We start from the raw sequence: 27,893 nt of genomic DNA, 5'->3' as shown, positions 1-27,893 counted from the left end.
AGGTGGCAGCACAATCACAGATGCAACTCTGGGAACAGCTGATTTGGTTAGTGCTCTGACATGTGAAATAAAAGTAAGAGTTCTGTCAAGCGGTTATGGTATAAAATTATATACAAAAGACATTTGAGTGTATTGTGTATAAAAATAACAAATACTAATTTTTAAAAATTACAAAAGTACGAAACAAAACAATAATGCTGCAACAAGTGTTAAGCATTTAAGCCGCTTTTCTACGGTTTCATGCAACAAAGAGTACAAAAATGTCCTTTAATTTGCAATCGACTGTGCAATGCAACGAGCTTAAAATAATCGTATACGTTAGTTTAAGAATGAATTAAGTTAATGTCAATATTTCAAAAGTGTATATATATTGTTAAGTTTAGCAATGCAAGAGTGTCAGGAAGCAGCTGCAACAGCTGCCTCCGACACAGCTACTGCAGAAACAACAACAACTGCCGGCGCCGAAGCTCTATCGGGCTCAGCTTCGGGCAGCGATGCAGCCGATACTGGCTCAGAGGAGCGTAATAGATGCCATACAGGTGGTCTGCAACAGGAACGACTTCACAACAGAAGTAAACCACCGAACTGGTGAGCGCTTATTTCATATTATTATATGTATATGTATGACAGGAAACGTAAACTTAAAGATATTTACATACACACACCCACACATACATATACATATGTATATGCACAACAGGGACATGCATTAAGTACGTCATCTATCTACTTGTCTACTGTCCCGTTCCCTTTTCACGACCGAAAATTGCCAACGTTCGCACAAAATACTATGATAATGAGGCAGACCATCAAATACAGCGACGCATTGTGCTCACGTCCTTGCTAATTTTATGTGCTGCCATCCACCCAGGATCACAGGCCGGGCGACACAGCCTTGCTCCAAGTGGCATAAACATAATGCGATGTGGATGGCATAGCACACGCGCATCATGCTAAAATAGCTTGCCTTAACGAATTTTTTTCCCGTCTCCTGTTTTACATACTCTAGTACCTTGTTGACGCTTGGCTCCTGGCTCACTGCTGTTAGGGCTATTTGGTGGTGCTACGAAATTTTTTGGCTTTGAGCATGTCACAGTAACAAGGCGCTAAATTGCACAGCATTTCGGAATATTAACATATTTACATATATGTATGTATGTATAGAAATACATAACAAACAATTATTAAGCTTACAAAAACTTTAAATATTATTCAGAAATAATTTTTTAAAATAAAGATTGACTTTAATATATTTAAGTATTATTAAAAAAGTCTAAAAGTCAAATTGGAAAAGCAATAATGCTATATAAAAATTTTTTAAATTAGAAAGTTCCTAATTTCAAACCATATTCTTCAACAAGAAAGATTCGCTTATCTATATTAGAAAAGAATTAATTAAGATTTTTCAATATTATACAAATATTATTAAACAAAACTACAAATCCAATTGGGAAAAATGTCGGAAATTTTGCATTCAAATTCAAATTCAAATTTTAAAATCCTTAGCAAATTTTAATTTAAAGTTTAGCTTAAGCCCAAGCATTTTAAACCCTTTATAACCCAGCTGCATTGCACACCCAGTCCTAATTTCTATCCATGATTCCGTTTTAGTCTGCCAAGCCAAGCCCATCAACACACACGAAATATTCCCAAATTATTAGCTTTTATGCCTTCTACCGGGCATAAGTCAGAACTGGCTGCTTCCCCAACCAAACTACTTTCCTTATGTCCTGTAACAGCTGCTAAAAAAAATCAGAAAAACATTTGAAAATGCTCATAATAAATATAAAATGGGCAAAACGTGTCGATTTCGCATAACAACTTGAAAATGATTTGTTTCACAGTCTGCAGCGCATATTAACTTCGATTTTCAATTCGAAGCAGCAGCTGAAGCAACAGCAGGAACAACAGCAGCTCATATGCCACATGTAGCAAGGACTTTCCCCCAGCTGCTTGAGCAATTTTTTGCCAGTTAGTGAACGCCAAATTCCATTAGGCCGCAAATGTTGCCAAAAACAACACAAAGCGGCTCATAGACAACTTTGTGCATGTTGTTTTCGCTGGCGTTGTTTATTTGTTTGTTTGTTGGCTCTGTATGCTTGTCTCAATGACGTTGTCCTTAGCCATGGCCTGCAGCTCCGTCAACTTCATCTTGTTAACCAAACATGCTGCAGACACTGACGCTAAGACAAAGCCACAGGTCCCAAAAAAAAAAAATGAAAAAAAAAAACCCAGCTCTAATTGATGGCCTGACTGGACACCTGCCTGCCGCTTTGCATCTTGACCATTTCCGTTGTCCGGCAGCCAGCACGGCGGATATGCATGTCTACTCAATTTTTCGACAAATGAGTGGAGCTCGTCATCTCGACTCTCTAACCTCATCTCAACTGCCATAAGCTATCGAAATTGATTGGAATTTACAACATGCGGCTACAGTTTACAGCTTTTTTTGTCCTGTTCCTAGTCCTCCTTGATACCAGAAACCATTCATACTCGTCAACACTTGAGCATGGAGCTTGTTTGCTGCTACATATTTGCCCCTTGGTTCTGGGTCCTTGGCTACATTGAAAGACTCACAGATATCAACTTTTGTAGGTTTTCTGTAACATGAATTTTGCAAACAAAACCAGAAATACAAAAAAAAAAAAATTAAAAGGATTTTTTTTAATCTTCAATTTTAGAAATTTGAGTCTTCTGGAAATTTTGATTAGTTAATATTTATCTAAAAATAATAAAACTGTATATTTTTGTATCCCATAAAATATTTTATAAATGACTAAAGTTGTAGATTTTCTATTAATAACTAGATTTTTTTTTTTTTTTTTTTTTTTTTTTTTTTTTAGCAGCACTACTAAAGAAAAAAGTTTTTATATAGAAATTGTTAATACAAATATTTTAAAAGGTAGTTGTAGCTAAAAGTTTTCTATTCCCATTCCATAGATCTCTATATTTTATAGACTTGTAGAGCTAAGCCTTCGTAACGCTTTAGAAAGAACAACTCTCTGCCTGTATAATCTAGGGTAAAAATATTTGACCATAGGTATTAACGTAATTAATTTCGTAACGCGTCACATGTTTCGGACCGTTGGAAAAAAAAAACGAAATTAATTATAAACAAATCTTTTCATGTCAGCAACGGAATTTGCGACACTTTTGCGCATTTTTCAGCAACCCATCGAAAATGTTGTTTTTTATTTTTATACCCTGAACCCATTGAAAATGGGAAATCAGGGTATAATGGTTTTGTTGAAATGTATGTAACAGGCAGAAGGAGGCGTGGCAGACCCCACAAAGTATATATATTCTTGATCAGGGTGACAAGCTGAGTTGATTTGGCCCTGTCCGTCTGTCTGTCTGTCCGTCTGTCCGTATGTTTGAACGCGTCGATTTCCGAAGATATAAGAGCTAGAGACTTCAAATTTTTTGTAAAATGTTCGTAATTACAGCGCGGATATCGAGTTTATCATTAAAAATCGATAACTCATCCCAATCTTTTTTTTATCGATAAAAAACCTTATCGAAAACCAGTTATAAAATTATATCTTCTACACCTTTATTGCTAGAGTCTCCAAATTTTTTATATGTGCTTATATGCAATTTATACAATTTCGGTTTTTGTTAAAATTTACCCCCCATCCTTAAATTCACCCCCTCACCCTCACTCTTGTAAAAAGCGTATTTCAAATACTAGAGACTTGTGCTTTGGCAATTACATGCATATCCATGTTATAATCACAATCTAAAAGTTTCGTGAAGATCGTACGTCCACAAAAAAAGTTATTAAACAATTAAGTTCTCATAGTAAGCGCACACTGCAGCCCATGCGTGTTTATGCGTGGGTGCTTGTGTGTGTATGTGTTTGTGTATGTGTGTATGTGTTTGTGTATGTGGGTGTGTATGTAAGTGTGTGTATGCGTTTGTGTCTGTATGCGTGTGTGTGTATGTATGCCTGTGTGTGCGTACGTGCGTGTGAAAGACGCGAAAAATGATTGAAATAGCTAACACTCCAAGGGTTCAGGGGATCTCGTAGTCGAGCAGTCTCGACTAGAGCTTTCTTACTTGTTAAACTCAATTTCACAGTAATTTGTGGAAGGAGACGGCCCCTACTGCTCCCAAACTGGCAACTCCACAGGCAGCCCGTAGCCATTGTTTAGGGTCACTCAAAAGCACATTTCGCTTATTATTAGCTCATTTATTACCACCAAGTGCTGACCCTGGCAGCACCTGGAGCAGATCCCCCAGCAAAGCCCACTCCAAAAGCAGGAAACTTTTGTGAAAAATGCTGCCCCGTCCGAGGCAATAAAAAAAAATGCTGAAAAGAAAAACCCTGTGGGTCGCGGGCATCTTGAAATTAACACATAAATTTTAAGTGGGTGGTGTCATAGGGGAGAGCCTGCGGCGCTCCATAAGATACCTTTCGACTCACGCTTGGGTGGCTCGGACTTTCGGCTGCGGTTGGACCCAGGCGATTGTCATTGAAATTTCCGTGCGAGTGCGTCCAATGGTCTGCTGCCTGTCAATTCACCTAGGCAATAACTTCTTGGCCAATTGACGTTGAAAGCACGTGACGTGCCGCAGAAAAGTATCTGCCAGATACATTTTGGCTGCCTAAGTCGGCTTTATTGTGCGCAAATTAGTCGCACAGGCTCGCTGCCATTTTAATTATGCGCCACCAAAAATCCAATTCATTATCAACTCCATGCAGGCTCACTATGGGCAAAAAAAAAAATTCAAGCTAACAATGACACCCCAACAACAAGTCAAAACGTTTCTTGCAATGGCAAAGGGCCGCTGCAATGCGGAAATAAATAAACGTCGCGAATCTCAGAAAACATTTTGAATAACAAAATTAAGAGCAGCCCCAAACTTCAGCTGGAACTCTATTTGTAAGATCTGCGCTGTTTAGTTATGCATTTCCCTGTTTTCTTTTTCTTTTCTGTTCTTTATTTTCTTGTATTTAAATTTTATATATATTTTTTTTCTCGTTTCCACAGGCGTCAGATGAACTCCTCGAATTATAATGGCCAGCCCTGGCCAAACGAACGCAGGCAAGTTTTTCTTTTCTTCTTCTTCATTTGCAGCCCACACTAAAAATCCTTCGAGTCATTCGTTCTGCCCGCCATTTGTTTTGTCTTCCGCTCTGTGTTTTGTTTGTTTGCATTACTTCTGTGCCTGTGTATCTGTGTGTGTGTGTCAGTTTCTTGTGCTTTGCTTTGGCTTAACGCACGTTTGCACCTTTCCCCAAAGCATTGTGTGTGAGTGGATGGGCCAGTTTGCCCAAGGGAAGGCAACCGCATTATTAACACTTGACTAAATATGCATTTCTTGGCCGACGCTGTTGACAGCAAGAAGCGTTAACAAGGTTTGTATTAAGGGTTTCCCCACCAGCCCTACCACAAATGCGAACTCGCAGCTGGCTAAGTCAAGGCGTGCAGAAAAATGTCTTAGATAAAAGTGAAGGCGTATCTGAAGCCGAAATAAGATACTATACTTGCGTAGCTATGCAAAACCGTCAATATATTAAGATTTTGTAAGAAACTCCTATAATATTCATATTCCAGCTATAACTGAAATTATATGACTTTTAGCTCAGTATTGTTTTAAGATTTCAAATCTAGCAGAAAAAGCGTAACTTAAATTCTCGACTCTATTCGATCACAGAAATTTGTTTAACATAAAATTTTTTTCAAAGCTGATACAAAACTTTGATCGGTTTATAAGAAAGTTCCATTGTAAACGTATCCAAAATAAATTTTTGAAAACGAAATTGACTATAAAGAAATAATAATAATAATACAATAATAACGAAGAAAATTACAATCGTAATATTATAATAAATGTAATAATAATTTCTACAAATTAAGAAGAAAAAAATTTAATCTATGAAAAAGGATAATCAAAAATAACTCCATGCATGCATGTATTAAAAAGTTTTTTTAATATTAAATATTGATAATTTTGTTAGCTGATGTTTTTTAACGCTAATGTCAGACAAGTCAGATCAAAAACCTGTACAGTGAACATTGTCAAAGCATGCCATACACACACATGCATACACAGATAAACACCAACGACGCAAATACACCTGAAGTATGTACGAACGCAATCCCAACGTGTAACATCAATGTTACCCACCACCCGCCCAACCGACGCGAGGGGCGACCGCCGCATGACGCACGGCTCGTAGATCGCGATACAGCAAGGGTCCGGACCCTGGCCAGAGTAGTTAGCTATTGAACCGACGCGTACGCGATTAGCAATTTCGGACATTCCCTGTAAGATTAGCCACGGATAATTTTGTTAGCTGGTTATGTTGGGCAAGCGGAGCACCAGCCCCGGATAGAGCAGACAAAGCCAATGTTTAGCTCTCGCTGGGAGATCATTTGTCAAAAATTTAATTCGCACGATACGGAATTATCATCAATGTATTCGGAATTTGTTAGGGTTCGACACATTACATAAGTATTTATATCGATGAATATTTGATCTTAACTCTAATACCATTAGTCGCCTACCTATGCATTGCTGTTTATATGACTGCTTGAGCAGCTTGTGTATACTTGTGGTTACATATTGTGGTATATAATATTGGCTACATAGATGCCCTACTTTTGGTTACATATATATTATTTGGTTTGATATTGATGGTTATGTTTTATTATTGTATTAGATTTTTGGTATCTTAATACGCATACTCCTCAACCTGGACTCTTTTTTGGTCGCTTTATAGCATATTTTAATGCTGCTTATTCCATCCGTGTTTGGTGTCATTTTAATGTGTTTCTACTTACAGTTGGCTCGCTGTATGCGAACTAACGATTTACAAACAAGAATTCGGTGTGGCTATATAGCCGATGCTCAGTTCAAGCAGCTGTCGCTGATCGTATATCGATCGCAGTTGAGAGATTGTTGATCTGAAAGAGAGTGCAATAGTTAGCAATTTGATATGATATCACTGAGAATGGTAAAGAATTTTCCAAGTACAATTTAATTCAATAGAAAAATAATTAGACTATATTTATGATATCTAATCTTGATACCCCCCATACCATATTATTTTTTCTAGAATTTTATCGAAATATCTTGAATATTTTTAAAGGATTAGAATGTTAATTTTTGTAGCATACTTTTAGGCATAGTGTTAAATTGTTTATTTATTTATATTCTTATGAATTTATATTTGTATATTTTAATTAATCTCATTAATTCAATATTGTTGTACACAAACATAATTTGGCCTTAAAAATTTGACTGACAGTTAGTTGTTAATTACTATCATAGCTAATACTTCACTTTTTTTTTTTTTTTTTTTTTTTTTTTTGTTTGTATATATATTTTAAGCGCTGAATCTGTACAATGCAAGTTTAGTACCTTAACAACACAATTAGATTATTTATATAACACCTAACCTTCTGATGTATTCAGGAGGACTTAGCTAATACTTCACTATTATTTATTTTATTAACACTAAAAACACTTTTTGCAATAAGCAATATATATTTATTCAATTTCCCTTACCATGCTCATTACACTGAGCACATACATATTTACACAAGGGACTGTATGTTCTTATCATATACATATTTACACACACACTAACACAAAATACGTACCTCGGTAAGCCAGTGGCTCGCGCAGGGATCCAAGAGTTTTGCCGTCTTTTGGCAATGAACTCACAAAAAATGCTCCTTCAGGGCTTTGGAAATGACCACAACAGAAACAGCTATTGCAATAAGTGATATGCTTGTCAATTTGTTGCTTGTTGTTGCGTGAGAAGTAGACAAACTCAAACGAAGTCCAAAGGCTGGTAGTTGAATTTCAACTGAGCTCAAGCACATAGCCTAACTGACTTTTATAGGCAGAACAATCAAATGACATGCGCCGAATTTGGTTCATACATATGTACAGCGAGCAAGTAAACGGGAGATGCGGTATTCCAGTCCAGTTCCTAGTTCCTCGCACCCAACTGCATGTCTTGCTTATTGTATTGTTGTATGTAGTTTACAAACAATAATGCCAACACTCACACCAGGGTCTTGTACAGCAGCATGCAACAGCCAACCAGGCAGCGTTTGCAGTCGTCAGCCCCTCTCTCTCTCTCTCTCCTTCAGTAGCTCTCTTTCGCTCTTTTAGGGAGCATTAATTGCACATTGCATCTGCCATTGTTGTTGTTGCCGTTGTTGCTGTTGTTGTTGCTTATTTTGTTTTGCTTGTATTTTATTTTATTTCCCAATGCGCTTTTTTGCTTAGTTTCTCGTGCGCACTCGCTCACTCTCTAACGCTCTCTCTCCGCTGCGCTCCCACTCTCTCGCTCTCTCTATCTCTGTCGGGTGCAATCGTGTTAAGCACTTCGTGCCCAAGCGAAAAGCTCGCTAACAGCGCTGCTCCTTTGCTGTCCCGTCAGTCTCGCTCGGTCTTTTCAGCTCGCTCGTTCGTCGTGCGCTGCCGGCAGCGGGCTGCGGGCTGCAGGCAGCGTGGGCGGATGGTGGCTACTGCATACCCCTCACACACACACATATTGCATACAGCCGTTGCATCTTATTTAGTTACACTTTGCTGCTGCTGCTGCTCCTCCTGCTGCTGTTGTTGTATTTTGCATTGTTTTGTGCTGTGTTTTGTTTTGCTGCTTGCCGTGCAGCGGCCGCCTCTCGGGCCGTGACTTCGTGTTATATACAAGTCGTTATGATCCTCGGCTCGACGCTCGTTCGTTGTATATGAGTCGGTTGTGTGTACGGTATTGCCGTTGTTATTGTTGTTGTGATTATTCTTCTCCTTCTCGTTATTGTGTTGTGTGTTTTTGCAATTGTTGTTTTTGGCTTTGCATGCCCATATACCAGCCACTACTGGCCAGTGTTGTTCTTGTTGTTACCGCTGTTGCTATTGCTGTTTTGCTCTCTAAACTACTCCAACTGCAGCAGCATACCGTCGGTTAACGGCATTTGGCAACTCGACAGGCACGCAGAATGTTCTCGTGGCCAGCCTATTGTGTAGTGTTGTGTATTGTGCATATTGTTGTCCCGGTCATCAACATCGGTAAAGCCGCTTCAACAATTTAGAAATAATTCAGATAGGTTATTGACATAATCTACGAGAGACATTTGAGAAACTTTCCAAATAAGTGAATAATTAGTAAAACTAAAAAACTTTTTAATTATAAAATATATAAACTTTGCTGAAATAATTAAATAAAAAACAATCTTATAGACAAAATACAAGTTTGATAAACTCTTAAGATCAACTGTGTAAAAAATAATTTAAAAAATAATTTTTGATTTTCAAAGAAACAATATTTTTAAAACAATATTCAATCTAAAATCCACAGTCGAACTTCCGCTTCCGCATAGCTGTCATACGCAGCGTGTGAAAAAAAAACCGGTAAATTCATAGCCTAACCGCAGGGTGCTGAAATTACACACATATATACACACACAGACGCCCAGCCTGTCACACAATTCATAAACAATTAAGTGTCACTTGAAGTGTCGGAACGTGAGGTGTATTCGGAATAGTGTCATTGATATTGTCATGTTTCGTATAAACGTTTAACGCCAACTGAATTATTGTGATTGAGTTAACTTATAGGACTTAAGCATGGTCAACTTAGGCAATGGAATTGTTTGAGTTACTAAGACTGAATTAGTTTCGGTATATTAAGATCGTTTAGTGATTGATTTAGTGACTGGCAACGAAGTTGTCAATTCTGTGATTCTTTTTATTGCATTGCGTTTTGAATGCTTATGTCCTAACAACAGAAAATACGAAACAATAAAATAAAATTATTGTTCTAAGCAAAACCCCAGGTGAGCTTTTGTTTTACAATTTTATTAGAAATTTTTTATTAGCTCTCTTCTTTGATTAAATATTTTTTAAATTATAATTTTATTAAACAAAAATAAAAACATTTCATTAATATGTAACAAAGTATGTAATATTTAACAGGTTTATAGAATTTTATTATATATCCTTAAAATATTTATGTTTTCTGGTTCAAATCTGTACTTCTCTTCAAAAGTACAAGCTGAGATAAATATATATTACCTCATTTTTCATGGTAAATATAAAAAAATAAAGTAGTTTCCATTTATACTAGCTTATAAAAGTCATAATTGCTTGGAATACAAGAATTTCATTAGCACACGAAATAAAATACTTTCTTATGATATACTAATAGAAGCTAGCTAGCCAATAAACAAAATTATTTAACAATTTAAGTTGATAAATATATATATATGGGCCAAAGCACAGATTTTTAATATTAGAAATTAATTTTTGTGAATTTATGGATATGATTCAGATATCAAAAATTCAAAATATATATTACTTCAGAAATTTCTATAATAAATTCGAACTTGTGATAGAAAATATATGCTATCTGATATAATTGTGATAAAAAAGCTACATACAAATATTTTTTAGAGATTCATCAAAATGAATAATTTATAAAATTAACTACAAAATTGTCTCTTAAGCAAAGCTTTTACGAGCTTTGTGTTATTATTTTTTAGTTTTTTATTTGTGCTTAAGTCAAAAATAAATAAAGTCTCCCCGCTATTAATGTTTCACAGAGGAATGCTTTTTTGCAGACTTCAATTCACTTCAATTGAATCAAATCATTAAATGCGAAAACCATCGTCACGCACTTTTCACAGCTTCCCTCTAATTAACGTAAACAAATTTGAAGCAGAAATAATAATAATAATAATAAATGTCTCGGGCAAATCCGCTTAGCCGAGACGCGCGCATCTGGCAATCGAAAAGTTTGGCATTTTCATTTTTCTTATTCTTAATTAAATCCAAAACACTTGCATAAACTTTTATTATGGCCAAGACAGCGCCATAAGCTTACCTCATTTCTTGCCATGCTACCAGCCCATCCCATCCTCGGGCCATTTGTCAATGTAGCAAAAGTGAAAAATTTTCATTTTTCATTATCGAGCATTATGAAAGCTTTGCGCACCCGAAATAAAAAATAAAAAAAAATTGACAGTCAGCCAAGTGTCAGGAGTGTTTGTGAATCGCCACGTATCCCACTCCTGTGCTCGCAGTTTCGAGTGCTAAATCATAAATATGCATCTAGCGTTTATCTAACGTCTTTATAGCTCGCCCTCTGCTATCTCTGCCAGGCACCCAGCTCTGACATTGTTTTTGGGAGCATTGCGCGCTCCTCGCCCAAAAGTAGACTTAAAAGTAATTTTACGTCTGACTAAACATTAATGTGCTCAATATTTTATTGTTTGTTTGTTTTGTTTCATGCGACTTGCAGGCCCCCAACGCAGCGCACAAACGACAAAAAGCGTCGCAAATTTGGAAGAAAAAAAAAAAAAACAAATGATACAAATGCCAGGCACTTGATTATGCGGGTTACTTACACTTCTATTAAAAGTTTCGATTGTTCAATGGCCGTTGAGAAAACGAATTTTAGAAGAATAATAAATACTCTTGACAGTATTTGTATACTTAATTTATATTCCCGATTAAATGATTACCATATAGCATTTAGTTTATCCATGTGAGTGAAATTTGTCAGGCTAAATGATACTTTGAACATTAATTTTCATTTGTAATAGAAAATATAATATATATGTATATTTATGGTTTTTATACTGTGGATGAGTATTATGTAGTAGGTTTTGCCCGCTGGCAGCATTTTTACTTGTTTTTAATATACATACTATGTATATATTGTATAGTAAGATGCACAAACCCAAAGAAAAACTCAGAAAAATCAAAAAGAGAAATATATAGCAGAAATCACTTCAGATTGGTGTTTAATTTCGTTACAATAGAAAAAATATAAAAATTAACATTCTTAATCAGTTAATTCTTCTATTGTTGTATATACTTTATTTTATATATTGTATATACTTTATTTATCTGCAATTCAAGTGGAACTTTTAATTAAATAAATTTACTTCGTCCTTATCTAAGATGATTATCAACTGAGGAGCAATATTCATGTGCGATTCAGTATAGTTTCTGTGAACGCGTATTGAGTCGAAACTGAATTGAAATTGCCAAGTGTTGGCTGGGCCAAAAGCTTTCCCTTCACTTCTTGCTTTTCGCTGGCATTGCACTTTGTCAACACTTTTGGCCACTTTAACATGGCAATCGTTTGGCTAGCAGCGTATATGGGGATGTAGCTCAGATGGTAGAGCGCTCGCTTAGCATGTGAGAGGTACGGGGATCGATGCCCCGCATCTCCAAGATATATACGGAATCCAAGAATGGGTTTCCTTTTTCATTTTTTTTTTTATCTGCTACCGCCAATAGACTTACAAATATGCAGACGTCTGCATTTCTTGACTACCAAGAGGCTGGCGCATTAATGAATATTCAAAGGCCGCTTTGTAACTGCCAAACGACTTTGGCATTAGATGCCGCACAGACTGAGGCGGCGTGCATTGCGCGGCGCCCCCATGTCGACAATCAGGTCGCGTAATTTGATTTGCCGCCCACTCCAGGAAGGCAACACACGGCGAACAGGACACATTGTCGCACATAAATCAGGCACAATATGCCAATGTTTGTTTACTCGCCTGCATTCACAGAACTTTGCCAGCAATTAAACAGGCAGTCAAAGCCAGCAACATAACATGGTCCCAGGACGAACAGGACCTAAGGGGGAAAGGCAGTTGTTCAGTGAGCTACAGCCACAGCCACAGTCGCAGTCGCAGCCGCAGGCAGCGCACAGCGCACAGGAAGCAAAGAGAACTCGTGGGTCCAGTGGAAGGTTTGGGTATTGTAAATGATACATGATGTGCTATTTATGAGAAGCCTTTGTTTTAATTTCTGCACCGCACAGGACAAACTTTCCTCCCTGTCAGCGGCTAAGCTAGTTAAGCTGTTGCTGTTCGCTTTTCAAAATTTATGTGTTTTGCTATTTTTTAATTGTTTTAAGTGTTTTGTTGTGCTTCGACTTGTCCATGTTGTTATTATACTCATTCACGAAAGTGAATCATTATACTCATTCACGAAAGTGAATCAGTATATTGGTTTTGTGCAATGTCCGTCTTGCTGTCCGTCCGTCTGTCCGTCTGTCCGTATGAACGCAATCTATTTCGGCGCTATTGAAGCTAGAGACTTGAAATTTGGAACACATACTCGTGTATATCTCCGATTTATAAAGTGTTAAAATTTTCCCGATCCGCCCACTAGGGGCGTGGCAAATCGCATTTTCCCATATACCAGAAATCATGTTTGTTGAAGAGCTAGAAAGCTGAAATTTGGTATGTAGGTCCGCGTTGACCACCCAAGATCACGAGCTATGGCGGATATATCTACGCCCATTGGGGGCGTGGCAAATCGGATAAAACTATATCTCCTAAAGTTGTAAACCTAGAATGCTGAAATTTTGCACGTCAGCTAATGGTATGATTCTATAAAGTCTGAAGATAAATTATAAGTCTACGCCCGTTAGGGGCGTGGCAAATCGGACCTGAAGATATAGTGATTTTTAAAATTCTCCTATATTTTGGACACTATTGATGGCAGAGACCTCAAATTTTGTATATATACTCGGACTGATCACCCAAGACCAAAAAGTTTTGTCGGATATATGTCCGCCCACAGGGGGCGTGGCAAACCGCAAAAGTTTATATCTCCTAAAGTATAATAGCTAGAAGCTTCAAATTTAGGTAGTTAAGTTACCAGTAACCTCCTCTATCGATTCCCCAAAAATAATTTTTACGCCTCTTTAGGGGCGTGGCATATAGAAAAATACCCTGTAATTTTCACATTTTTTTAGGGTAAGCATTCAAACTTTGCAGTTAGGGTAACGTTATCTCTTTCTAAAAACTGACCAAAAATGAGGTGTCTACGCCCAGTTGGGGCGTGGCAAATCGGAAAAACCTGTATATTCTACAGTATTAAAACGAAACTTAACTACTAAATTGTTGATGGGATGTGAATGAGTATTCCGCAGTCGGTAACGCCCGACTGCAACGTTCTTACTTGTTTTACTTTGTTTTGCAATAGTGGCTGACAACAAAAAATATATCAAGCACAATAAGTTGAGTGAGTGCAGCAAAAAGTTGGTTCGAATATCCTTGGAGATGCGGGGTATCGATCCCCGTACCTCTCACATGCTAAGCGAGCGCTCTACCATCTGAGCTACATCCCCATGTAGTACCACCATATACAACGGTTTTATAACAACTGCAGTTTTTGTACCCATTCGAACAATTAATGTTGACTCAATTGAAATTCAAGCGTTGTAATTGGCCTAGATTTGTTTATAAGCTGGGTCTGAACTGGTTTTCGGCTTCAAATTGCGCTACCTGAAATACATGGGTAGCTGCATTACTGGTCTTAGCTGGGCGCGGCCAATGCTCTTGATTTCTTTCTTCAAAGCTCAAAGCTATCAAAATTGTAATCGAGTCAGCCAAACGGCTTACATAAAGTCAAATACATAAAAATGTATTTTTAGTGATCTAGACTCAAAATATTTATGTTGATAATCATTTTTCGTTTCAAGTATTTACACGTCTCTGTGATCGTATTTGAAGTATTGTTATATCCAAACATAGTATGGGAAAGATCTTTATAAACTATCCCCAAGATCTCAACAACAACAACTCAGCGGACAACTACAATATTACAAATGAGAGGTCAGGTAGACTGAGCAGAGCAGTTCAGCTTTTCTGTCTGCTATAACATATGTATATCATATATAGTATAGTAAAATCTTCCATGGTAAGGTCAAGAGAAATGTTTCAATATGATAGTTGATCACAAATAGAGCATATTTACCTAATATTAAGCATACGCCTAGTTAAACCTCAATGTTCGTTAAAGGAAAATCCTTTTAATAAGTACTCCATATTTTAAAATTATGTTAGTAAATCAAAATTTTGATTCAACAAAAAACAACTGAATTCATCTATTTTTAGAGCGTATAATAAAAATAAGAATAATAAATGTTTTACTATATTCAAAGATGTTTTCTTCAGTGGAAATACTTTATACATTGATTCAATAGGAGTTACAACTTAAAACCCATTTTAAAAACCACAATTAAATGTCAATTTCTCGAGCAAGTTTGTCCAGCCCACCCTCTATAGAGTGTGTGCTTGAGTATCTTGTATACAATTTGTGTTTTGGGCTTTAATTAAAACCAAACAAAACAGGCAAACGCCTGTCAACGAGGAGCCGTTGAGAAAAGTTGAAAATTACCTCAAGCTGTTGCACATCAAGACTGAGATCGAGACCGAGAGAGAGAGAGAGAGAGATAGCTCCAGCGATAAAGCGACAGTACTGTAGTATCCCCCCCCTTTAGCACGATATGTGCCCCACAATCAACCCACTAATTGCTGGTGTCTGCTCGGGTTGTTGTTGTTTTATCAGTGAAACATTGTGAAAACATGTGGGGAGCGTGTCCCCGCTTAAAAAGACATTACGAGCAGAGCGCGTAAGCAGCAACAATTAGTTTGTCTCATATAAAGAGCAAACGCTGCCAAAGAGGTGGGCAACAGTGTGCGTGAGCTGGATAGGGGAGAGGGAGGGAGGGCTTTGTGTCTTGGCAAAAGAGTTAAACGTTTTCATATTTATGAGCATCGTAAAACTCAATGATATACAAAATTAATGACAGAGGCGCCGCGAGTGGCACTTTTCCGACTTACTTTTGCTTACTTTCTGGCACCCATGCGAATCGTAAAAGAAATGTTACCTCAAAACTTTTGTCAGCGTTTACTTCGCATCCCCTCACCTGGCAGAGAGACGATTCATCCAAGCGTCTTGTAATTTTAATTTCAAGACAGTCTGCGACTTTTAGTTGCTGTCCTGAAAATATTTGCACAAAACTCCAAAGCCATTCTCACTCTGCTTCGGCATTTCTCTATCTCTAGCGTCACGTACTTGTCGCTGCTTTGACTTTTTTTTTTTTTTTAATTGACTTGCCTTTGCCTGGAATGTTCCGCTCAAGCTTCATTGGTTTTTTTTTTTTTTAGTTAGGTCTCTGGCTTGATTTGACAAACACTTAGGTAGGTGCCTCTTAAAATGTATCCTCCTGCTCATTAGAGAGCACTTGTCACACACGCCCTGTGACATTTGACTTTGCCATCCGGACCGAGAGCGTGTTTTGACTTTATTTTCCAGACACTTGGGCCGCATGGCATCCTTTTTCACTCATCACTGCATAAATTTTCTTAAGTTTTTTCTTTCCGCTACGCGTTATGCATATTAATTTCGATTTTTGCAACCCAAAATATTTCTACTAGGCTTTGAATGAATATTTTTGTATTTTTTATTTGTATTTTTACAAGCAAGGTGGCACACAGAATTTGTGGACTGTGGTGCCAAACGCAGCGACTTGTAAAGTAAATTTTGTTTGATTTTTATTTTTTGTAAAAATTTTTTAAATAAACAAAGCAATTTCTGACTGTATTCAAGATCAGCTTTCATTGAATGGTTAGAATACTGAGTCATTCTTTTACTTAAAAAAAATTCTAGTCTAGAATATATAGTAACAGTATCAATTGCTTGCATCTATTGAAAATCGTATGAAATTATTACTTTAAAGGGAATCTAAATACAATTTAAAAAATGAAATCATTAATATTGTATATAATGTTAAAAATTAATAAGAAATCAATGTATAAATAAAAGAATAAAATAAGGAATAGAAAAATATTACACAAAAATAATATATATATATTTTTTAATATTTTAGTACAAATATTAAATGATTTATTAAATATTTGTAGTACAAAGCATTAAATGATTTAAACATGCATTAGCTAATTATTGTATCTACATATTATCTTTTTTTTTTTTTAATAATATACAAAATCCATTTAAAATTGAATATTTACTTTACAAATAGTAGTAGTAGATTAGTTATAAATAATCTTCTCTCCATATCCAACTTATCTTAAGCTTTCACCTCCATATTCTTCACTGAATCTATTGTGGGAAAAGTTAAGCAGATATCCTTTTGCATTAGGATTCCCATTGTGACAATTTAAATTTTTAATTAGTTGAAGTTACAAATTACATTAAGAGAAAAGCAACAGCTACACAAGATTTGTGGTCGTATATTTTAGCATTTCTTAACGAGATTTTCGAGCGAACTCAAAACAAAAGCGGACATGCCGAAAGTAGAAAAAAAAACAACAAAAATGTAAGGAAAAGAAAATGCCAAAGGAATTCGCACCTTTGCATACACAAATAGGGGGCTGCGGCCCTAAAGCTAAGAAAGGGGGGCGTGTGGTTATAAATTCTAAATCTGTTAAATTAATGGCTTAGAGTTCTTTCATTCTTACGTGCCTCAAAGTTGACTAAAAACTTCGGAGAAACCGAGCCACGTCGCTTGATTACATTAATTATTCCTTTATTGTTTGTAGAACTTGACTTTTTTTTTATTTGTATGTTTTCTGTAGTTTATGCTTTTGTAATAAACGTGAGCTAACTCTAATTGTAATTATATGCGTTATAACTAATTTTGTATTTTTGTATTCCTTCCAGGAGGCAGTCATTTAACAATATTAAGCATTTCAACAATAATAATGTAAGTATTATTATAAAGCTCAATAGCCAGAGTCAGCTCTATATACGCATGGAATTTTCTCTTTGCACAGTGGAACCCATACATCCAAAACCCAAACCAATTTTATCCGCGAAATAGTTCTCGTGGTTTATGTCGTAATTTTAGGCAAGATAGGCAATTTTGGCATCCATCGCTAAATTATTTAGGAGACAACAACAACAATTGGAATCAGCCATCTGAAAGACGAGATTTTCGGAGGGGCTCATCGTATCGCGGAAACGCCGGATATTATAGAAACTCAAGTACGAATAGATCAAATACATTTGCTGGGGACAGCACAGGCAGAAAATGGGAGCCCACAAATAACGGGTATAGCAATTTCATTTCATGTAAAAGATCTCAAAGTCAAGAGCCATCACACGAAACACAGACCCAAGCGGGCGCAGAAGAAGAAGAAATTTGTTCGAAGAGTAAAGAAATTCAATTGAATGAACAAAGTGGCGAGAGCATAAGTAAGTCAGATAATATAATTACTGGCTCTACTGCAGAAAAGCCAATTGAAAGTGCAAAAGAACAAACTGTGAGCAAATTTCAAGAACAATCTCAAAATAATAGCCGTATATCAAAATCTGTCGAACAGCTAGATCAAATCAAAAACCAAAATAAACCCCGAGTGCGCTTCGAAAGAAAGAATGGGCAAAATAATATTACAATACAATTAAAATCTACAGAAACTAAAAGAGAAGAATCCAACAGCAAGAGGGAACAAACTAAAGAAAACGAAAAAGACTTAAAGGATAGCGAGAAGCAGGTAAACCCATGTCCCAAAAAACTAAATATCAGTAACAGCCACTTCAAAGTAAGGCCGATTAGGAACAATCTACCCAGTCCCGTGAGGCGCCAAAATGCAGCCAGAAGTAATACGAATCTAGTGAAAACAGTTGAACGCAAATTAAGTAATACAGAGCCTAAGAAGAGCTTAGGACCTCATCAAGATACAGCGCCATCTAAACCCACAGAGAGTAAGCAGCCAGGGCAAGGCGAAGCAGGGAGCACAGCTAACAATACATATCCCAAGACTCAAGTGCGACCGCTGGCTGAGCTGCTGAAGCAGGAAATAATTGCGGTCACTCAGGAGCAGCGACTGGAAACCGCCACCGGCACAGCAGGTGCTCTCAGCGTTAACCCCGTCAAACCTGGCCAGCGGCCAACGGTCCAAAGTCGTCGTCGAACTGTCAGCAACAACAATCACAATGGCGGCGGTGACTATAGTCTCAATGAGCGTCTGGCCAATATGGACAAGGAGAGCCTGAAGAACATCATCAACAACAGTGATACGATATACAACGAGCATCTGAAGTTGCAAGCGCGACGACGTCTGCGCGAGGAGATACGACGGCAGCTGAAGGAAATTGAATTGGAACAACCAAAGGATACGCTAACCAAGGATTTGATCGAGGACGAAATCGTCGAGTCCATCAAGTTGCCACCATTTTTGCTGCAAGAGATTGGAAAGTGTTTCGGAATAGACATATCAGTGGGTACAACGTTAGATACTAACGCATCAAAGGACAACAAGGAGCCCTGCAACAGCTCAACAATTGAGTGCGAGCAGGCAGGTAAGCCGAGCGAAGTCACTAATAAGGATAACGCTCCAACTCAGGAGCAGAGCACAGAGCTAGCCGAGAGCCAGGCCATGGGAAGCGCCACGGACTTAATGGAGCGCCTGAAGGTGGCCGAGCAATTCAAGATGATGGCAGCCAAAAAATGTAGGAATAAACAGGCAGGTGAAAAGCCCAAAACTTCCAGTTTACAGAGCAAGTCCGCTAAGATTTCCGACAGTATACAAAAACCTAATCCGCAAAGAAAAGAGACTGAGAGCAGTGCTCCTGCACAAGGGCAACAGCCACAGCAATCGCAGAAGGAGTCGATACCAGTGGAGACAGTGAATCCTTTGTCCATTAAACAGGAAATTCAATCGCCATCAAAGAATACGCCGAAGAGCTGCGGCATTATTGTTGTGGTCAGCTCCGAGGATGAGGACGAAGGGGAGCATATTACTGTTAAGCAACAGTCGCAGCAGAAGAAGAAAAAGCGCACTGCTGCTGCCGTAAGCGACGCTGAGAGCGATCACTCGAACTCGTCCAGCTGCAGCACGGACTCCACCAAGCGTCGCTATCAACAGAAACTGGAGAGCGATGCCAACAACATTGTCGACAGCTTCGAGAAACTGATATTGCCGCAGCTGAAGGAGTCGCTAGCGGAACGCTATCGCAGCAGCCACTGTGCCAGCCTGCAAAGTCGGCTGCACTTCATCTCCTGCGTGGTGACCAGCAGTGAGCACAACTCGCAGAGCTTCAGCAAAGCGGAAGTGGCCAAGATACAGCAGAATATCAAATCAAACGACTATCGCGAGGCCATTGAGTTCCTGTTGCGTGAAATCGTGAATGTTGTCAACCTGCAGAAGCAAACCGCAATGGCGCGGCGCAAACAAAATTTGGAGAGGGCGATGCCTAATGAGCTTATGGCCACATCAGCCGCTGCCAAAAATGCTGAGCCCGCGTCTGAGCCACATCAAAGAGAAGCCGCTGGGCCGGCAGCCGCGGCATCCGCTCAAGCTCAAGCTGTGATGCCGCCCACTCCGCCGCGGAATGGCACGCCCACACCAACAACCGTTGCAAGTGTGGCACGTCCGCTGCACACATTGCCGACGGGTCTGCCCTACATGGGCTTGGACTCGACTGTGGCGCGTCTATCGCCTGGCAGCTTCTCGCCCAACGACTCGATCATGCTGATGGGCGATTCCGTGACGCACGGTCTACTTGAGATCGATCGGCGGCTGCTGGAGAATCAAAATCGTCGTGGGTTTCTCGAGGAGATGATTATGAAGTTTCAGCGCGAGAAATCCGATTTGGAGATGCTCAGCCTCGAGCTACAGAATCGCAAGTTCCTGCTGCTCAACACGGTGATTTCAAGGAATCAAACGACGACAATGCCGCCACTAACCACCGTAACTCCCACGAACTCACCACCTGCAGTGCCAACTACCAATCCAGCACCAGCAACTGAAGTAGCAGCATCCGCAGCAGCTCCTGCTAAATCTGAAATCAGCCCTCGTAAGCGAAAGCGTCGCGCCGTCGTCGTGAAACGTGTCAAGATCGTAAAACGTAGACGTCTAGTCAAAAGATCAACAGATCCCACGCCGAGCCATGCAGCTGATAAGAAGGTTGCATCCAAAGAGACAGAGACGGAGCCTAAACCCAGTATACCCCAGCCCATAACGCTGCAGTTGAATATCAAGCAAGAGCCGATAGAGGCGCCAAAGACGCCACCGCCGTCAACTGACTCAAACCCAACTGTAATTGGCAACAGCCCGCAGTATCAGCATTTGACCAGATCTGATTCAGCCAGCTTGGCACAGCAAACGATGGCAGTGGTACCACCGCTGCCACCACCACCGCCGCCGCCGGAGCCATTCGCCAACATGTCACAGTATGATCTGCCGCGCATGCTGCTAAAGCCGACTGCGCCACCACCGACACCGTGCAGTGCAGAGTCTCAAATGGCAGCGAACTTGGAGAGCTATAATTATGACTATATATCGACCGGACGATTGCATAACATCAACTGTCCCATTACCCAAATTCGCGTCTACAAGGCGTACGTCATAGCTGCCTCGGAAAATGGCGATATCTTCCTGTTCAACATTGGCACTCACAAGCTGGAATTTCAGATAACCAAGCACAGCGAAGCTATTACGAATATGTATCTATGCGAGAAGGAATCCTACTTATACACCACTTCTTTGGATGGTTTCTTCAAGAAATCCTCTCTAGAGGTGAGTAGCTAAACGAGACGTAAATCTCAAACAAGGCAAAATTGATTTATATAACCCGTCTATTCTTAAAAAGAATCTGGAACGTGTAATGCAGACAGTATATCTAAAGGAACCCCTACAATCTATCGACATCGAGTGGGGCGTTGCGTTTATCGGCAGTCGTTGGGGCAATATTTTTACCTATAATATAGCGGTAAGTTTTCAAGACTATTTATGTTTTTTTTAGTTGGGAATAATTTGATTTTATTATTTAAAATAGTAATATTATTTAAAGAGGAACAAGGAAAAGTTAGGTCAAATTTGTGCATAATGTAAATGGAAATATCAGCTCAGGATATCTCCTAACTATTTTATTCATACAGACCCTGTCTCTAAAGTAAATAATATATTTAGTTAAGATATTTAAGTTGGGTAATATGACTTTATGCTAAATGATCAAAGCATATCAACAAGAGTTTATAAATTTATTTATATTTCATGTTGACATTGTCTGTTATCTAAGTCGATGAAAATAATTATTAATCAACCTATATGTTATTTGTTGGGAAAAGAGTTAGTTCTTCTATAAATTTACCAGATAATATTCTAAAAAATATGTTGCATACCTCAAGGCGTAATTCATTGCCATAGCTGAGAGCATAAATTCTCGTACAGTTAGATCTGCTTATACCGTATGATTCGTAGAGCCTATGATACATATATCGAATATTTTCACTTCTAGAAATATCTACCGAGAGTCGCATTCAATTAATTTGTAGCTCATTAAATATTTAGCTTGTCCAATCAACACTTGAAAGTATTCAATTAAAAAGTGAAGAGCGTCTAGGTGGGCTACATCAGCCATCACGCACTCTCCTCTGCAGATATATAGTGGTGTGGACGCCTCAATGTGGCCCCAACGGCGGACGCAAGAGTAACAAGGAAAACAACGAATTGGCATTAAGCAGCCATCGAATGAACCCAATGTCTAGACAATGAAAATCAAATCGAATTTATTTTTTCTTTCGCATTCCACCAGCGATATACGCAAATTGGATGTGGTGCGATGGTGCGATGGAGCGATGGCACGGATGATGGTGCAAAGCTGGCACTTCATTACAACTCCACGTTGGGGGCAAATGGCGATAAGTCTTAATTTTTTGGCAGCATTCGATTTATGGCTGCGACGTGCGGGTAATACGCGGCTGTTGCCTAAAATTATGATTCGGTACTTTTTGCTCGGCATGCACTGCAACAACTGCTGGGGCAACTGTATTTTGGAGGCAACTGTACTTGGGCACTGCACGCCTTTAGTTATTTACTAAATATTTAGCTTTACCTAGGCAACAGCCACGCCCCAGTGCAGTTATATTGGGCCATAGACCCAACCCAGTTCCTATGTATGCAAGAAGGCGTTGCTTGTTGCAATATTCCTTTGCTGCTATTGCTTGATATTTTGCTGTGTCGGTGTTGTGTGTTTTTATTTTGCATGCATGTGTGTGTGAGTGTTTGGTTTTGCTGCACGTTGTTTGGCCAAAATCCTAATACATAGTGCTATATATGCATGTGTATATAGCAAAGGCTGGGGGTTAGTTGCAACAAACAACAGCAAACTGCAGCGCAAGCTGCGAGAATGGGTGCTGCGTTCAAAACTATCCCTCTCTCTCAATGGCGTTCGTTGACGCTCTCTCGCTCGCACCCGCTCGTTCCCTATTGTTGTTTATTTAAGTTTTTATGTGTTCATGTTTAGTTTACTGTATATTTTGCTGACTCACACTTTCGCACACACTGCAGCGTTCATTGCCCGCTCGTGCGCTCTCTCACACTCTCACCTTTCGCTCGGTGCTCGGTGCTCGATGCTCGATGCTGCCGGCACGAAGCTGTTAAGCCTTCGTTACTCTTCTCTCACACTGTAACGCGCATGTCTCTTTCTGCTGCAGTTTCTTGTTGCTGCACAATGCGTTAGCTCGGCTAGTTTTGTATTTCTTGCACTTACTCATTCGTTATATCCAGCGTCGCAGCGACGCGCCGCAACGTCGGCATTGGCAATGGCATCGCCAATTTGGCAGCAGCAAATAAAATGTTTATATGCTATTTACTGAAAACAATTTTAAATAAAATACAAACTATGTACTCACAATCAGCCCTCGCTCTCACTCACTCCCACACGCTCTTACTTGCCGGCACTCTCTCGATTTGTCTGCTCTCGCTTTCTCTGTCGTTCGCTTATTGCAGGCAAGGCCTTCCAAGGCGCTGCAGTTGGAATGTCTTCGGTCCCTGTGCTGTATGTGTTGCTGTTGGTGTTGGTGTTATTTTGTTGTTGTGGGTGGGTGGTTGGCTTGCTGGTTGGCTCCTGTTTTGTTGTGTTGTGTCTCTGGAAAATGACGCCGCCTGTCGGTATGTTTATGTGTGTGTGTGGCAACGCCGTTTTCTCATTGGTTGAGTCTGACGAATCGGGTTGGTTGTTTGCCAGCTCCAGCCCAGGCCCCGACGCTGTATGGAAGTAACTGTTATTCGTTTGTGTTGTTATTGTTGTTTTTATAGAAACAGCATCCGACGCAGCAGCAAATTGCATACGTCCATGCGTCCAATGTGGGTGTGGCGGGCACACTTGCAACCACTAAATAAACAAAGCAACCCAATGACTGGTACTTCGTCGATTTTGGGTGCGCCTCCTGCAATTTAAAAAGCATTTCTGTATTTGTTTGTCTGCTTTGCCATTTCTTGCACTTTTTAGTTGAGTTGCGAACGTGAGACGCCATCTTGCAAATAAGTAACCGTACATAGAGAGGCGCATATGTACATATACATATACATATACATATACATATATACATTTACATATGTATGCCTAGAACTGCAGTGCGTCTTTCCTTTTCGCACTCGTTTTAAATGTTGTTGATTTTATTGTCCCTCCAGATATACATACATATGTATGTATGCATGTTTGATTAGAGTTTATGCAATGTGAAGTACGCAGAAGACAGGGACTAACCTCATTTATCATAGTTGCAGCTCGAGGAACCTCCCCTTGTTTGCTTTCAATTTTAATTTCTAGCTGCTTCTGTAGATGTGGCTAATTTATCTTTGGTTAGTACGCATATTAATAATGGTTGCAGAATTTTCTCGAAATTTCTAGCTACATTTGATGAAAATTCAATTTTGCAATCTTTTTTAAAACTATTGATATTTGTTTAAAGTATAAACGTAGTCTATTTGCTTAAAACCCAAACGGACAATTTTTTGTGAAGAATTTCAAGCATTTTCAATATCAAATTGTAGAGTAAATGAATAAACAAGAAGTTGAAAGATAAATTAATATTCTTTTCGAGCAATGTTGTCATGTCCCACGAGCTGATGTTTCAAAATTTGCTCAATTGATCTTACACATATTTTATTGTTTGCTGACTGTTTTGATATATCATGTCTTATCAGTATAGATGTTGAGTTGAGTCTTTGTTCTCAATATTGATAACATTCACAGTACAATACAACTGTTTCTTATCGTTATCAACTTGTATTGCGCACCACTCATATTATCAATCTTAACATTTTTTTTTTTTTTTTTTTTTTTTTTAATGGAATAGGCTGAGTTAGACACTAATAAATATACAAAACAGAAATAAATAACAAATGAAACAATTTGAGATTTAGGGTCTTCAGGCGAATCTCAAATGCTTTATCACCTTTCTTGGTTGCTGGACTACTCTGCATAAGAGTTTAGGGAAACCCTAAAAAAAGCCACCTTAAAAATTGTCAGAATTATATTCAGTTTTGTAAATTCCCTGCAATTAGCGAACTACGAAACCTTTAGAGCCTTTGATTATAACAATACAAATAAATATCAAATATTGACCAAAAGTAGTACGAAAATAGATTTGAATGAAACAGCTATCTTATCAACTGTTTATTATAATTAAAGCAGCTCACCTATCGCACGACATAAAAGTACTATATATAAATAGTTTACAGCTACAAAGCTATTTATAAATGTTTATAAAATGTGTGTGGCGTACGCATTTAAAAGAGAAATAAAAACGAATTGTTTGTTGTTGTAATCCGATTGCATTGCACATTTCGAATGACAAACAGAAATTACTATGCAAAGCACAATTGGGCAGCAAATTGAGTTTTGTGGTGTAAGAAATGGAAACGCAGTTGTGGACGCTTTTGTGGGCCAATAAATGCCAAGGAGATACAACGGGGATGTAGCTCAGATGGTAGAGCGCTCGCTTAGCATGTGAGAGGTACGGGGATCGATACCCCGCATCTCCAGGACATTTGTAATTTTTTATATATTATCTTTTTTTTTTAATTACTAAGCAATTCTGATTGATTTGCCATTTTTATTTTTTTCTCAATTGCAGGCTAATAAAGTGATGGATCTGCCGCTGCTAGCAACTGGCCAGTCCGTCATCGCCATTAAGGCCACCAAAGAGGGCGCTCGCAATATAATTATATTGGGCTGCAAGGGAAATGTTGTGCTGTTGCACGATGCGGCAACTGGTTTGCTGTTGCGACGTCTTGGCATGCCCGACGGCCTCAATGTTTACAGTCTGCTGCTGGTTGATGGCCATCTCTTTTGTGGCACCCAGAAGAATGAGGTGTTCAAGTTCGACTTTGCCGTGAGTAATATCTAAAGGCTAAGCTTCTATTTGTGAATTCATCTATTATATTTCTAATTTCTAGACTGGTTTGGTGACCAGCACATTCACTTGCGGCAATGGTGCCGTTACCATGGCGTTGTATAAAGAGAATTACTTGCTCATTGGCTGCTACGATGGCTACATCTATGTGCTGAACAAGGAAACTGGCTTGCAACTGGGTCGCTTCCCTGGGCCTGGACGTTTGGTGCTTGCTCTGGCCCTAGCTGGCGATAAGGTAAACTTACTGTGCATTCATAATGAAAATGCCGCAATTATCATTATCGTTTTCTTTACCTTCATCCAGGCCATCGCCTCGTCAAAGGACAACGCCCTGGAGATACTTCAAATACCGCCAGAATTGTTGGCCTACGACCAGTCGACTTTAGAATAAGGGATTAGCAATTTGAATATAATTTGTATTTTTGAAAACGTTATAGTTTTTACAATACTTTTTAAAATAATTTGTCAAGTTATGTTTTCTTTTCTGTATTTACAATTGAATATGTTTTAAGTTAAGGCTCCGTAGTATTGTGTTAGCGAGCATTTTGATTATGAAGAATATTTCTTCCCCGCTTACAAAATAACTATATAGAAAACCATGTCATAATAATGAAGAAAATATATATGTATATATATATATATAAATATGTGTGTATTGCATAAGCATGTGTTTGATGTTCGATGCGGTTAATAAGGAATACGTATTTTTCGTCATGCGGGATCTTAAGGAATTTGTGGCACTCGCACTGGACGCACATTCGTTTGCATTTGGTGCAGTTTCTGGTTGAGCTTGTGGGTATGATCTCGCAAATAGGCAATAAGGTCGGCTTGTTTCTCAAGAAGCTCTGCTGTATCACCACCGGGCTGCATGAGACCCAACGAGCCGCCGGCACGATCAGCTCCACGTAAAACATCTGGGGACAGCTTGGCCTTGTTGAATTTACGCACCTTATCTGCGGAACGATTGTAAAACATGAATATAACATATAGATACACACAATTGTAAGAAACACGAACCTATATAGCAGCCATGGGTGACAGCAAGCAGTAAGTTCTCCGCCACATTGAAAGTAGTTACATAGCTTATGGGCGAAAGCCAGCCGGCTGCGCAATGCGTATAAAACTCATCGCCGTAATAGTGATGGATCAGTGCCTGTACAGCCAACAGCATTGAGTTCCACAGCGACACTATTTGCAGTGGAATGCCTTTTTGCATGTTCGTCTCTCGGTGGAAGTCATGATAGCCACTCAGGCGCAAGTTGTCATGCTGTTTCTTAACAATATGATCGAAAATCTGTAAGCAATGAGAGAATTGGTTAAAAGCCGTTCGATATTGAGGACTTTGCACTTACAAATGTGATCACCCAGAATGTGGCGCGTAGGTAAAGCATTATAAAGTAGGCCTCGCAACGGCGATCCTCGGGAAAGAGCACCGCGAGACCAATGCCCACAAACGAAATTATTGTCGAGATAAGCAAATGTATGCTAGCGAAAATAAATACCCATAGAATGAATAAAACTCATTAGTATATGATAATTGAGTTGCTCTGCTCATATCAGCAGACTCATCACCCCTTTTGAGAGTGATTCATAGCTACATATGCCGGCGTCGCACATAGTACACACCTGAATGCGGGCACAGTTTTCAACTTAAATGAACCATTGTTGTCCGAGAACAATACAGGATCGAGCAGTTCCTCTGTGTCCTGGTTGTGGCCATGCTGTCCACTGGGCTGTATAGCTGCACCTGTTGCTTCATTGTCCATTTTTTGTTTGCCTTCTGTGTTTTATTGATGTTAACTGCGCAGCGCCTAACGCAAATTTGCTTTGTTTGTTGTTTGTTGACGGTGCATCAGTGAATGACACTCACACGGCGTTGCCAGACAACATCCAGGGTCTTCATTTGATATTCAGCAACCATCGATATTTTTATTTCTAATTGGATTTT

The 27,893-nt window shown here is 39.0% G+C and overlaps 2 protein-coding genes, 1 long non-coding RNA gene and 3 other non-coding genes across 6 annotated transcripts; 3 read left to right on the top strand and 3 right to left on the bottom strand.

The window, feature by feature from the left end:
• Nucleotides 1-37: 37 nt before the first annotated feature.
• LOC108616876 (uncharacterized) lies at nt 38-26,590 on the top strand. Its single transcript, XM_018012427.2, has 8 exons — nt 38-588; nt 4,995-5,048; nt 17,461-17,503; nt 17,574-21,320; nt 21,394-21,513; nt 25,667-25,924; nt 25,989-26,180; nt 26,250-26,590. Exons 1-8 carry the CDS (start codon nt 386-388, stop codon nt 26,334-26,336), a joined length of 4,704 nt encoding a protein of 1,567 aa, XP_017867916.1. The 5' UTR covers nt 38-385; the 3' UTR covers nt 26,337-26,590.
• On the bottom strand, nt 6,098-9,809 carry LOC149270248 (uncharacterized). Its single transcript, XR_016268590.1, has 2 exons — nt 7,614-9,809; nt 6,098-6,914 (listed from the first exon to the last, which is right to left on the bottom strand). It is a non-coding gene; the product is annotated as an uncharacterized LOC149270248 (long non-coding RNA).
• On the top strand, nt 12,131-12,203 carry TRNAA-AGC (transfer RNA alanine (anticodon AGC)). Its single transcript has one exon. It is a non-coding gene; the product is annotated as a tRNA-Ala (tRNA).
• On the bottom strand, nt 14,047-14,119 carry TRNAA-AGC (transfer RNA alanine (anticodon AGC)). Its single transcript has one exon. It is a non-coding gene; the product is annotated as a tRNA-Ala (tRNA).
• TRNAA-AGC (transfer RNA alanine (anticodon AGC)) lies at nt 25,502-25,574 on the top strand. The gene has a single exon. It is a non-coding gene; the product is annotated as a tRNA-Ala (tRNA).
• On the bottom strand, nt 26,341-27,883 carry LOC108621213 (transmembrane protein 192). Its single transcript, XM_018018399.2, has 4 exons — nt 27,572-27,883; nt 27,298-27,430; nt 26,963-27,239; nt 26,341-26,898 (listed from the first exon to the last, which is right to left on the bottom strand). Exons 1-4 carry the CDS (start codon nt 27,709-27,711, stop codon nt 26,669-26,671), a joined length of 780 nt encoding a protein of 259 aa, XP_017873888.1. The 5' UTR covers nt 27,712-27,883; the 3' UTR covers nt 26,341-26,668.
• Between the last annotated feature and the right edge of the window lie 10 nt (nt 27,884-27,893).

Source organism: Drosophila arizonae, chromosome 2 (assembly GCF_054131065.1).
Source record: "Drosophila arizonae isolate 15081-1271.41 chromosome 2, UAZ_ARI_1.0, whole genome shotgun sequence".
In the NCBI taxonomy this organism is placed as follows: Eukaryota; Metazoa; Arthropoda; class Insecta; order Diptera; family Drosophilidae; genus Drosophila; species Drosophila arizonae.
Note: the sequence above shows the minus strand (reverse complement) of the source record. Positions and strands in the feature narration are given on the sequence as shown.

What these genes read in the sequence shown, in the direction of transcription:
- LOC108616876 (XM_018012427.2), top strand. Translation starts at nt 386, where the DNA reads ATGCAAGAGTGTCAGGAAGCAGCTGCAACAGCTGCCTCCGACACAGCT. An exon ending in AGCATTTCAACAATAATAAT is followed by an intron (nt 17,504 to 17,573) that starts GTAAGTATTATT and finishes CTCTTTGCACAG; the next exon opens with TGGAACCCATACATCCAAAA. An exon ending in TTTTTACCTATAATATAGCG is followed by an intron (nt 21,514 to 25,666) that starts GTAAGTTTTCAA and finishes TCTCAATTGCAG; the next exon opens with GCTAATAAAGTGATGGATCT.
- LOC108621213 (XM_018018399.2), bottom strand. Translation starts at nt 27,711, where the DNA reads ATGGACAATGAAGCAACAGGTGCAGCTATACAGCCCAGTGGACAGCAT. An exon ending in AAAACTGTGCCCGCATTCAG is followed by an intron (nt 27,431 to 27,571) that starts GTGTGTACTATG and finishes TATTTTCGCTAG; the next exon opens with CATACATTTGCTTATCTCGA. An exon ending in CATTCTGGGTGATCACATTT is followed by an intron (nt 27,240 to 27,297) that starts GTAAGTGCAAAG and finishes CATTGCTTACAG; the next exon opens with ATTTTCGATCATATTGTTAA.